Source organism: Natator depressus, chromosome 17 (genome assembly GCF_965152275.1).
Source record: "Natator depressus isolate rNatDep1 chromosome 17, rNatDep2.hap1, whole genome shotgun sequence".
NCBI classification, from domain to species: domain Eukaryota; kingdom Metazoa; phylum Chordata; order Testudines; family Cheloniidae; genus Natator; species Natator depressus.
The window spans coordinates 5,732,831-5,745,075 of record NC_134250.1 but is presented as its reverse complement, the minus strand read 5'-3'; the positions used below and the strand labels follow the sequence as shown (position 1 = coordinate 5,745,075).

General features: G+C 36.7%; 1 protein-coding gene across 1 annotated transcript in view; it reads right to left on the bottom strand.

Moving 5' to 3' along the window:
* The window catches only part of MED13 (mediator complex subunit 13), a 76,893-nt gene that overhangs the window by 4,882 nt on the left and 59,766 nt on the right, over positions 1–12,245 (bottom strand). Inside the window, exons 17-29 of the mRNA XM_074974966.1 lie at positions 10,252–10,419; positions 8,169–8,392; positions 7,353–7,542; positions 6,356–6,821; positions 5,307–5,526; positions 4,399–4,590; positions 3,966–4,189; positions 3,199–3,341; positions 2,746–2,904; positions 2,453–2,638; positions 2,113–2,261; positions 1,726–1,899; positions 71–171 (exon numbers count right to left, since the gene is read on the bottom strand). Coding sequence (XP_074831067.1) covers positions 71–171; positions 1,726–1,899; positions 2,113–2,261; positions 2,453–2,638; positions 2,746–2,904; positions 3,199–3,341; positions 3,966–4,189; positions 4,399–4,590; positions 5,307–5,526; positions 6,356–6,821; positions 7,353–7,542; positions 8,169–8,392; positions 10,252–10,419 — 2,596 coding nt within the window. The remainder of the gene's footprint in view (positions 1–70; positions 172–1,725; positions 1,900–2,112; positions 2,262–2,452; positions 2,639–2,745; positions 2,905–3,198; positions 3,342–3,965; positions 4,190–4,398; positions 4,591–5,306; positions 5,527–6,355; positions 6,822–7,352; positions 7,543–8,168; positions 8,393–10,251; positions 10,420–12,245) is intronic.

The window sequence follows — 12,245 nt, the reverse complement described above, 5'->3', positions numbered from 1 at the left end:
TAAAATGTGGTTATGCAGTTATATTATTAAAAATATTCTGTTTCATTTTTAAGTAATAAAGCATCAATACCTGAGAACATCAGAAGTTTGATTAGAGTCAAGTGGGTGGGAGTGTTTACTGTGGAGTAGCTCGTCTGATTGCACTGAAGGCACATGGAGGTGCAAAGAGGCCTAAAAAGAGAACAGGCACGTTATCAGACACCCTTGCATTAGTTACAAGTTAGACATCCCTGTTCCTTTACAATATATACACCTTCTTTGGAATTACTTCCTAACATCTGACACAAAGCGAAACAGTGCTTTACTTTTATGCATTCAGCTAGAACAGGAATCAGAAGAACCTACATATATTCTGATATCATGTTTTATTTTTTGATTAATGCATTATGCTAAAGTTATATAAGTATCTTAAGATAGGATGTAAAGAATCTCTTCACCTACCCCATTTCATTGCGTTCGGAGATACGGCCAAGATCCCCATTTAAAACAAAACAAAAAAAAGGGGGACTGAAGTGGATGTAACTCCACTAAGTTCATCCACTTACCCCAGGGAAGTATTTGGCCCAGGATTTCTAAATGACATCTTACCAAGATTTTGCTTTACTATTGCTGCCAGTAAAATACTGATACCTCTGTAAATCCTAGCAAACTGAAAGAATTAGCGCAATTTACAATAGAAAACAACTACACAAATGAGGAGGTGCAAAAAAAGCCACAAAATATTGTAACCTTCAGAGTTCTCATTAGATCATATTTTGGTACAAGTACAAAAGTTTTGCATATTAGAGTCTTAAACCAAAAGTCATACTAGCCTATTGGTAGCCTTCCTAAGCCAACTGTTTTTTATTAGCATACCACACAATGTCTGAAAAAGAAAACAGCAGCATCAGCATCCATATAATGGAACTTTTGCTTAACACGTGGCATGGGGGAGAGCTACTTTTATTCATCTTTGTTTCAGGTTAGACATATAATTTTGTTATATGACACAGATATGTATAATCCTAGATTTGAGCAACTCAAAGTTTGAAGGTACAGCAGAACTGACTTGATTGTGCCAGACAAGAAAATGGAAGCGACAACATACACATGATGTGAGAACCTTTTCTGGATAGGTGAGCCAATGTCTACCTAGGACTATTCGCCACTTAAACTCTTCCTTGAGGAAGACCAAAACAGAATATAGGTGCTATGCTTTATCCATGTCTCTGTACTAGACTACATTTTCCAAGTTTAACCAGGTAGTTACACTAGATCTTTCCTTTTTGCATTAAGAGGCAGAGGCAAATTTGAGCCAGTAATCTGAAGAAGTCTAGCCAAACACTTAGTGTAACACAACTCCTCGCAAGATACAGCAGCATACACCTATTAAGAGAAAGAGTAAGCAAAGCTGCAGTTGCAAGAGGAAGGGGAACATCACTCTTGTGAAACAAATATGTGAAGAAGCTATTCAGAAGAGAACAACACTTCTGAACTTTTCTTGCTCTGGTTAAAAATGTCTCATTTTTGTAGAAAGAACAAAAACATGCAAACTGGACTGGTTTCTAAGGAAAACAAAAATTGTGCATATCTCTTGGAACAAAGCTAAAATTACTGTATTCATTTGCTTTAAAAAGAGGTCAGAAGTCTAAAATGTTGCTATTCAGATCCTACATTACACATTTATCTCTAAATGCCCACTGAATGCTCAGGAAAAGCACTGTACAAATTGCTGAAGTACAGTACCTTAAGAAACAGGGGACACTGATTTTGTGCTTGAGGACATGCTGACCAAAACCACTCAGGCAATGGACCCGCTTTGGCAGTTGATACAAAGTAACCAAGGGCCAATGGTTGTTGCAGGATATTTGTTACTTCATCATGAGATTCTGTTGAAAGCAATCTATCTGTACCTTGACCCTAAAGGTTGACAAATATCAGGAAGAAGCAGAGTTAGTGACAAACTGGAACATTTAGTTATGCTATTAAATCTGCAGCTTTCCAAATTCTTGGATCAAATTGGATTGAACAGCTGAAGGGCAAGAGGTCATAAGAACCTGGTATTCTACAAATGTCATCCTAATCTGAGGAATCTAAATTGGTAAACTCTGGTATTTACTTCGTAATAGTTACCTTGCCCATTTCACCTCCATGGGGGTAATGGGATCCTGGTGAATGTACAGGGGATCCAGTAGGGGATGCAGGAAGGATATTAATAATATCAGGATCAAGGTCATCTCCAGTGTCTAACAAATCAAAGATACCCATTCCATCTGCTCCATCTTGAAAAAATGAAGGACAGTCAATTTCTATACCTCCATAAACACACAATATGAATAGATCTTGTTTTGAAGTCAATGAGTCAGTAGATTTGCGTTTAGTAACCTTACTCCCAACATACACTTTTCTCCCCCATAACAAACAAATACACACACACACACACACACACACACACACACACACAATCACTAACCGTTGTTTGTATTGAAGGCCAAGTCCAAATTTTCAGTGGTATACGTCGACGATGCTACTTGCACAGAGGCAGACGTAGGGAACACAAGTATATGAGTGCATGATGTGTCCTGTGGGGTATTCAGCTGAGATGTCTGCATATTTAAAGTAGTGCTGCGTCCAAATACAGACCCTGTTGACACGGAATCTTTAAAGATGGAAAAGAAAAAAGAAAAAAAAAAATTTCCTTGAATTTCATATTGTCAAGAGAAACAAGTCCCCATAACCAAAAGAAAGGAGCAGTTTTACAAATACCTGGCATAATAACAAAAGACCCTTGTGGTTCCATTGCCACCAAGCAAGCACTGAGAATGCTGGGAGAATCTGCAGCAGATATACCACACATCCTACACATATCTTTCAGTCTCTTGCTGAGGGACTGGAGGTTTCGGCGACTCAGCAAACAGCTCCAATCTAGGGATATTAAGTCATATTAATTTATCTACCCAGAAAATAGTTTGTTTTGAACTTTGTTTCATAGAATAGAAAACATAAGATGTTCAAAATAATTCATTTGCATAATGACTTTTCGTTTATACTAATCGTCAAAACCATTCAGCTGCAAATTTACAAAGGAATTGTCAAAACATGTAGTTATGTTTGTTTGAAAAAGGGTGGAAAAGCCAAATTATCAGACTATTTATCTTTGTGAGTTAAACAAAAGTCAAAGCTTTTAAACCAAGTTTCTACACTCAACAGCTCTATTACCTTTTAACTCTCCATGACCTATCCTTCCTAAACGGCCTATTACAACTCTCCATGGCAATGAACTCATCTGCACAAGTCCCAAGCACCATTCCCAGAGTTTTTGGAGACCAAGTCTGCGGGCAGAACCTTTTTTCCTACGAGCTCTAGGATTGTGGGAGGGGAGGGGGGGAGGGAGGGAGAGAGAAAGGAGGAAAAAAAAACAGTAAATGAAAGATTTCTACTCACACTTAGAGCTAAAATGTTTATATATCTAAACGACTACTACTTATTTAGTGTTAACCTGATTATCATCAGCAGACACAGGAACGGTGGTGTTCAGCCGCAAGTTTATTTTTTTTGTATATCCTAAAACATTAGGCAAAGTTTACCTACTGAATTATGTAAATATTAAACATCAGTATAGTAGAGAGTTTCTTGATTTAATCAGTCTTATAATACTGAAATCAAAAGTGAAAGAAAGCTTGCTTTTGCTTTCCTGTATGATCAGCCTTCAATTTATATGCCAGTTAAACAAAAAAAAACACACCACACCACAGAAAAACTGCATTAAATTCTACAGAAATGTAGTTCCACAACAGTACCCAGATAATACTGCTTATATTCAGCAGCTTGAGTTAGTTTTTCTATATAGAGGTTCCACAAAATTAATCAGAAGTCTCTATACAGAACCACTATCCTAGAAGAATTTTGATCCAGGAAAAAGGTGCGAAGTTCTGGAAATATTCAAGACACAGGTGCTGAGTGAACAGAAAAGTTTTGCTTCTTACCTGTTTGGTACATCGATATTAATTATGCACGTTTCTAGCAGTTCTCCATAGAGATCTGTGCATGACGCAAGAAGCCATCTTTGATCATGAGATAAACAATAGCCCACAAAAAGCACATTATATTTCTGTCCAGCCTCCCCAAAAGTTTCTCCTAACTCTGTTTGCTTGTCCTTTACAGGAGCCAGTATAAAAGGAGGTGTATAGAGTCGAATACACTCTGGTCTCTGTAAGAAATGCAATAGAAAATTTAAGCACCAAAGGACAGCTAATCATTAAGAACTATGATTCTTTAATCATTAAAAACAAAGACCATTTACCTAAAAAAAGATAAACAAGTCATGGAAATGTACATGCAATTCTGCCATTATTCCCTAAATGTTTATCAAAAGATCAAGTTAATCTTTAGCACTTTTTGTAACCTCAAGATACTCACATCGGGGCTCTTAAGCGCAGTTTCCATTGCTAAACCCGGGCCAAAACCAGTCAATGTTTTCACATTGGTTGAAGTTGGAAGTGGTCTCCGACACTGTGTAAATGCTGAAAATGCCAGAGATTTTAAATGTTGGGTGTAGATTTGCCTATCTTCATGTTTCACAGGTTGTAACAGGTACTGACACGGGACAATCTAAAAAAAGGATTGAAAAACAACATTACCACCAGTGTGTAATTTACACTGAAAAATTATTACCCTCTCCTCTTCAGATTTTAAGTGCTCTTTAAAAAAGTTCTTTGGCTAATGTTTTTAAAATTACCCTCCATAATCCGGCCTCTCCAGTTCCATACACATTCTGGCTTTCCTCTCTCCATTCTGTTATAGGATGTGAGGCCCTTTCAAGCAGTCATCTCACTGGATGAGTCAGACCAGAAGTGTAAGCACCCTCACACCTTAAAAGCCTCTCTCCACCTACAAGATTTCCAGTTGCCTAAGGTCTTTTATCACAACAAATGTCTGATGTCTGGAAGTCAGGAGTGCTGGATAAAGCTTCTTATAACTGTCAGTCTGGAAGGTAGGAATTACTAATGCTGGGACATCCCAAGGCTACTTTTCTCCCCATTACCATTAGCAGAATGGAGCACAAGCTTCACTGTCTAATGCCAGACTGAAGTTTAAGGAGACTATTACAGGATTAACTTTTGATAAGTGCTGCTGTAAGATACTAAAATGCTCTTGAAAATTTTATTGATGATACTTCTTCCCACAATTTAAACAGCAGAACAATTATAGATATTGAATCCAAAGGATTCAATTCACCATGAGGAAAATACTATCTTCTCCAAAACCAGCTGAAATGAACAGTAATTTTTTACCTTAAAATTTTTTAGTAAATGTTAACTACTTACCTGCACAGAAACTGTACTCCTGATGTTAGGAGGAAGAATCTGAACCATCTCGAGAAAGCAACGAAGAAGCCCAAGGGTCCACACATTGGATGAGTTGCTATGCTCATCTTTCTTTTCATACGTAAAAGGATCAACTATATAAACTACAATTGCAGGTGGATAGGAGACAGCGTGTGAATCTCCATCTGTAGGCACTCCAACTTTATCACGATCCATAGTGCTGGAAGTTAATTTGAAACCAATTGCTATAAAAATTCTCTGTTTTATATAAAAGTATATCAGATTACACAGTATGTATTACATTAAAGAAATTTGATGGCACCCTCTGACTAAGTGAAAAGAGCTTCTTTGCCTTGAGTAAGATGTGAGGAATGATTCTATCATATCTTTACTGACTTCAGTTTAGTGCACAAACTCATCAGCTTGTTGGTACCATTAACTTTTATTTTATTATTTAGCTCTGCAGTTCACCCCTCTCCATCTCATGAGTTCACCAGCAATTTTCCCCATTGCTTCAACTGGTAGAAGAAGCAAGGTATCAACCAGTTCCCAATAAAAGCAGTCTTATAAGTACAGCTTTAACACCAAAACCAGAATGTCTTCAACAATGCAAGTTTTATTCTCTACTTTCTTCTCTCTTGAATATATAAAAAAAAACCCTGCTTATTAATTTGGTTGGAAGTAAACATTGTTAACATAGTTGCAGGGTGGAGGGGTTGCTATTTTTTGCACCCCAGCAGTTATTCAAACCTCTTACAAAAAAGAGATTTTTAGAGTTGGGACCCGACCTGAAAAACTGGGTTCCAAACCTTCAGAGTCTTAGGGTTGTAGTTCGAGCCAACCTTTATATAATAGTTCAGGCCAATCTTTATACGATACCTGGCATCTGAAAAACAGTAGCTTACATCTAACTCTTGTCATCTTCAATTTTTGAAGTGAAGATGTGAAAAAGATTAAAATAAAAACAAAGCATTGTGGTCAGTTGTGTGGGCTGTTTCTGGTTTTCTTTAGATGAGTATTGCACATTAAGAAAAAATAGAACATGTTACCTTTCAGAGACTTCTGGGTGTGGCTGTGGAGGGGCAGATGAAGTTTCCCCAGATATCCCAGCTGCTTGAAGAGCTGGTTGTTGCTGCTGTCCCCCTGTCTGTCCATTAGGGGCTGTTGTAGCCTGTGTAGGCAAGGAGGCAGAAGTAGTACTGTTCATGCCGCTAAAAGGTGGAAACGAAGAAGGTTTGTTTGTTGATATCCCACTGCCTATGTTGGAGGAGGAAGATGAGGGGCCGGTAGTGGTCAACGTTGAATTAGTTGTAGTAGCTGCAGAAGACACGGCACTGTTTGAAGTCACTGTCATGGTACTGCTGGTAGCAGCTGCAGTGCTGGATGATGGAGTGTTGGAATTTCCAGCGTTTCCTGCGATCAGCGGCTGAGTGGATGCAGACTGACTTGTGGGGGGAACTAGATTTGGCTGAGAAAGTAAAGAATTGTCTAATGGCTGAGAAGCAAGATAAGGACCTAAAACAGAAGAAGAAGAAGTTAATTAAAAAGTTGGAATTTAATTCTTTCAACCTGATATAAAAGACCAATAAGAAAAATCTAATAATTTTAGCATTGATTTTTCTTTGTATCTTACCCAAAACAAATGAGAACACCAACACTTAGTTTTCAGATTCAATTTCTAAACAGGTTCACTCCACTCATCCCCTTTTCATAGATAATTCACTAACAGATTTTGGGGACTAATGCAGAACTCTGGTTGCAGTTACATTAGAATTGATCTGATACCTGGGCAGCAAGTCTAAACTAGTTACCATACAAATGGTCACCAGGATTTATTGTGAAGTAGTCTGACAGACTTGCCCTGAAGACTTTACCTGTGGCTAAGAAGTCATTTTGAGAGTGTGTCTGTATGCAATTTTGTCTAGGATTTTTGCAGACAATATTTGGACAGTGTGCTACATATATGCTTTCTCGTCTTTCACCTCTATAATATTCCTATAAACAACAGAATCAGATGAAATAAGGAGAACCAAAAATATTCAGTACCCAGGTCATATCTGCAAACTTGAGCATAGAGCTTGAGTTTGGAAAATGCTTCATTGTTGGCATTAGCTGCCTGAGAGAACCAGTCTGTGACCGACTTTTCAGAAAGTTTCTTTGAAGCAGTGGATCCAACTCTCATGATCCCATCAGAGAGCAGTTTACAGATCGGTCTATGCTGACCAAGTCTGCAAGCCTGAAAAAAAAGTTAAAGATAAAATAGAAATAAGACAGTAATGAGTTCACAGACTTTCAAAGTTGCAAGGTATGACACATGGAATTCACCACAAAGAGATAGCTTTATGTTTGTTTTGGGTTATTTTGCATGTTCAAAAACACATCCTACAATTTGGTTATCACATACATTGAAAGGATGCTTTATAATTCTAGAAAGCTAAATGGTTCTGCAATATGCATACGCTGCTGTTTTAAGGTTATCAACAGGTTTACCTAAGTGTAGGAAAACAATCTTCTTAACCATAGCTCAAGGAACACAAGTGTTTAACTGCAATTAATAAATATTTGGTAGCACTTATTTAAAATGGTAGTACACAGTTTTACCACTTGATGGCGTTGATAAAATAAGAAAATAGCCTCTTGAAAAAAGCTACATCCAAATAAGATATTGATAGAGCACCAGGATGTGCCTTTATCTTCCAAATGTCTATTTCTAACATCCATTTTAGAGGCCTCATCGAGATGGTACTCTGTGCAAGAGTTTCAACATAATTTGGGATCCAAGCTTGACAAAATGACTGACTATATACTAATAATATGCTTGAGACTATCCCATTACATTGCTGTCCCTCACACATATTGTACCTCATATACTGCAGTCAGATCTCTAAAGAAGCTTTTTGCTCCATTCAGCAGGGCCTCATTCTCAGGACACACCACAACATAAGCAATGTCTCTTTGAGATCCATAAGGTTCCAACATCAGTCTCTCCCAGTACGGCAAGGCAAATGGAGACAGCACCAGAAAATCATAATCGTATCCCAGCAAAAATGTTGGAATTGGCAGTGGTTCTGGGGACTCATCAGTTCCTAGATAAAGAAAGAAACATTTTCCAATATATTAAAAGGAAAACAGGAATCTAGCAGAATCAATATATTGCTTTTGGCAAACAGGAGTGAATAGAAATACTCATTTTCATCACTACCAAGAGGGAAGCCGGTATTGATAATAAATCAAGTTATCTTTGCCTTAATAAGCATGTGTAAGGCATGCATGATCTAGCCCTATATATGAGTCAACAATTTTTTACTGCTAGCTCCCAAGTCCACAAGAATAGATTTTGTATTATTATTTAATATTTGTATTGTCAGGGTGGATAAAAATCAATGATTTTTTTAAAGAAATTGAAAATGGATTTTTGGATAATTTAAATACATTTCTTCTTGTAAAAAAATAAGCCTATACAAAAATTTAAATTTATGACAACCTAAGACGCCAATTTACTATAATCTATTAAAATAATTTAAATTAAATAAAAATAATATTAAGCAGTACACGTTTGCAGTACATGTTTGCAGCCAAAGTCAAAGCCACTGAACTGATGGCTACTGACAAAGCACCTGAAGTAGGCTGAAGTGCTAACCCAGCTTTTGACAGCAATAGCTTCTCCTGCAGGTGCAAAGGGAATATTTTCGTCATTTCACTTTATTTAACTAGTTCAGTTCAACGACTAGTTCATTCAAAAGTTAAGAAGCTAACTGACTGGGAGTTGGGGGGGGGGGGGCAAGGGGGGGAACAGGAAAGCTTGTTTTCCTCTTCCAATCTATGGAAAGAACTATATGTGAGTGGAAGAGATCTACTAATTCTAAAATCTTTAAGGACATGATGACCACAAACAAATCAGTTCAGTTCACTAACTACAGATAGCACTTCCTTTGTTTAATAAATCAGTTAGTTCTAAATGCAAAAACATGTTTTGACCAATTTTCTTATTAAGTATCCAGCACACTTACAGTAGTTTTAACTAATAAAGTTACAATGCTGCTTTTGCATATTTTTAATTTAAATTCAATTTCTCCCCAAATACAGCTTGACACATGAAAAGTTTTTTTTTAAAAATCTAGTAAATATGAATCCACCTATTTGCTAACATAATAACCGTTATAAGTGGTCCTCACCTCAAACAGTTTATAAACTAATTAAGACATGATGCAACAATGGCATGTGTATCAGTCAGAGAGAATGGGGGAAGAGGACAGGGGATGCAAAGCACATTAGATATGTGCATGGTTAGATACCATTTATTATAAATATAAGAAATCTGGTAATAAAAGGCCATCCCTCTTCCTTGTTAATGAATCCAGTACTGTCTGAATGATTTATCGTGGTAATATGCTAATATCCAATAGACATTAATAAAGCCACCAGAATTAAGATACTGGGTTGAACACATAACATAAATAGTATCTCTGTACATATGATTTCAAAGCGACGCTGTTCTGAGAGTTTGTAATTGATACAACTGGTCTATTTCTTACCTTCAGTCCATGACTCTACTGCCATTGATAAGATTCAGTGGGGTTTTTTTTTTTTTGTTTTTTTTTAAAAACCACCACAGAATTACTTTAAATATTCTGGTTTCTTAATGTCAACTGTTCATTCCAGCTCCAATTCCATCACACTTTAAATAATAAAAACTTCATGTAATCCTTCATTCATAGACATTACAATTAAGTGAATTCATATATAGTGCTATTTTAAAACAATTCCTTGTATATTAGAAAGGTAAATATTTTGTGTGTGTTGTAAAGGAAATAATACCTCTAATCAACTATTCTCACTATTTTAAATTTTAAATGTCTTTTGGTTGAATCACATCTAAACATTCAGGTTTGGTAACCTATACCAAGGACAAATTAACAAATGGGAATCTATACAAGTAGTTTACCATAAGAGCCTCGGCCAGCCATTTTGTGAAACTGCTGCCATGTGAGGGGGCCCTGCACACCCCAAGATCGGACTATTCGCTTTTTCTGAATAGCATCCTGAAGAACTGGCTGGAGTGACAGGAGCATGCGAAGGATATCCTGTGAACACTGCATGCTCACATCCACAACTGAAAGAGAACAAAAGAAATGTCATCACAGCTTAAATAAAGTTATCTAAGAAAAGAATTGCACAGAGTTTAAAAGGTCCTAAGTTTAGGTGAATTTGGGGGTTTTAAACATATATTCTGTTCATGTAGGCCATACCACTATTATCGTCAAGTCTTTCACATAGTTAAGGGATAGCTATTAAAATCAGAGTAGCAGTTCCGCTATGCTTTGATTTTCCAGTCTGTACAATAGTCTCTTCCTTGAAAACTTCAGCTCTCCATCTTTTATCTTTGCCTAAACTAAAAAATTAAAATACACCTATAACTCAATTGTTAAAGTATTCAAAATATCAGTACTTCTCCCTCCACACAGATGTTTCGAGGGAATGCCAACCATTACTGCTTTCACAAAGTCTTGGGGGAAATCCTGTAAACAGTATTCATTATTTAGCCAAATTTGTCAAACGTATTAGCTGTCTGTGACATTCTAATAAGCATAAATTTGGGAGTTAAAAAAAACCCCTAAAGCTTTTAAGATGAGGGTTAGAATTTTGTAGCCTCCTTTTAGTGAAGCATTTCACCCCCTCCCCCTTTATAAATATTTCCCAAGAGAACATAAGCCTCAGTATTACTATGTGCCTCAAAAATATTTTGATTTGTCTACAGGAAAGCTTCCCAAACTTGAACCACCAGTAATCCCACAGCACTTGCTGGTGGTTTGTAGAAAGTTGGCTGTCCTCCTCCTTGCTAGCTACTTTAAACTGAATTTAATACTGCCAGAATACCACTTTTCTATGTGAAAAATGACTGTAGTCACCACAAAGACGTTATAAGATCATTAATGGAAGGAGAGGTGGGTCTGAGATTACGAACGTGAGGAGAGGTGAGACAGTGGATGAACATGAGATCTACTCTTGGAAAAAGCTTCATGATCTATTATATAAAAGCTGCATTATGTTTTAAGAAAATGTGTATTTCACAACAGACACTAAGTTTGTTACTGAATTTTCAACATTATTAGTGTTGAGTAAAGTAGACAGCAGAAATGATAGCAGCACCACATATCAACAGTTTTGCTACTGATCAATGGCAGCATGCAGATTAAGATGTGTGAATGGGTTGAAACAAAACCGAGCTTCCATTAAGAATAATTTCTGTAGGAAGGATCATGAGTACAAAGCAATGTATCTTGATCTCTAGCATATGCAAGTTATTCAAAATTCAGGCTGCACAAAAAGCAAAACAAAAATGTCTGTGCATAGGGCAACAGAGTATAGGACTTAAGTGTTCAAAATAGGCAGAAATGTGATAGTGACCTCTAAGTATAAGCAGATCTCAAATTTCTTTATGATTATTAATCATGCCACTAGGCATGAATGAAAAAAGATGCAAAATAAAAAAGGTTAGTTTTTTTATCACTGCAGATAGAAGTGAACATTCTTTTTAGAGAGCAAATGTTTGATTCTTTACAGATGCCAATTAATTTTTGCAAATCCAAATTCTCCTACAATTCTTTAACTTCAGAAGCCTCTCACCTCCCTCTTCTCCACCTTCAAAAGTGAAATTAAAATACATATTTCCTTGTTATTTCTATTTATGTACCCTTTCATTCAATTTCTACAGAAATTAATAGAATGCACAGAATCTGTAAAGTATCCATCATATGTATCCCACATGTACCCAAAAAAAGAGACTTCAAATTCCAGTGAATCACAGATAATACTTGGAATGTGCAGTAATACTATAAACAACTGCTCAGTAACACCTAGGTTTCCTAAGATTCTGCTCAGTGCTTCATAGGTAAGTTCCCAGACTACACTATATAAAATGTCTATACTATGGACACC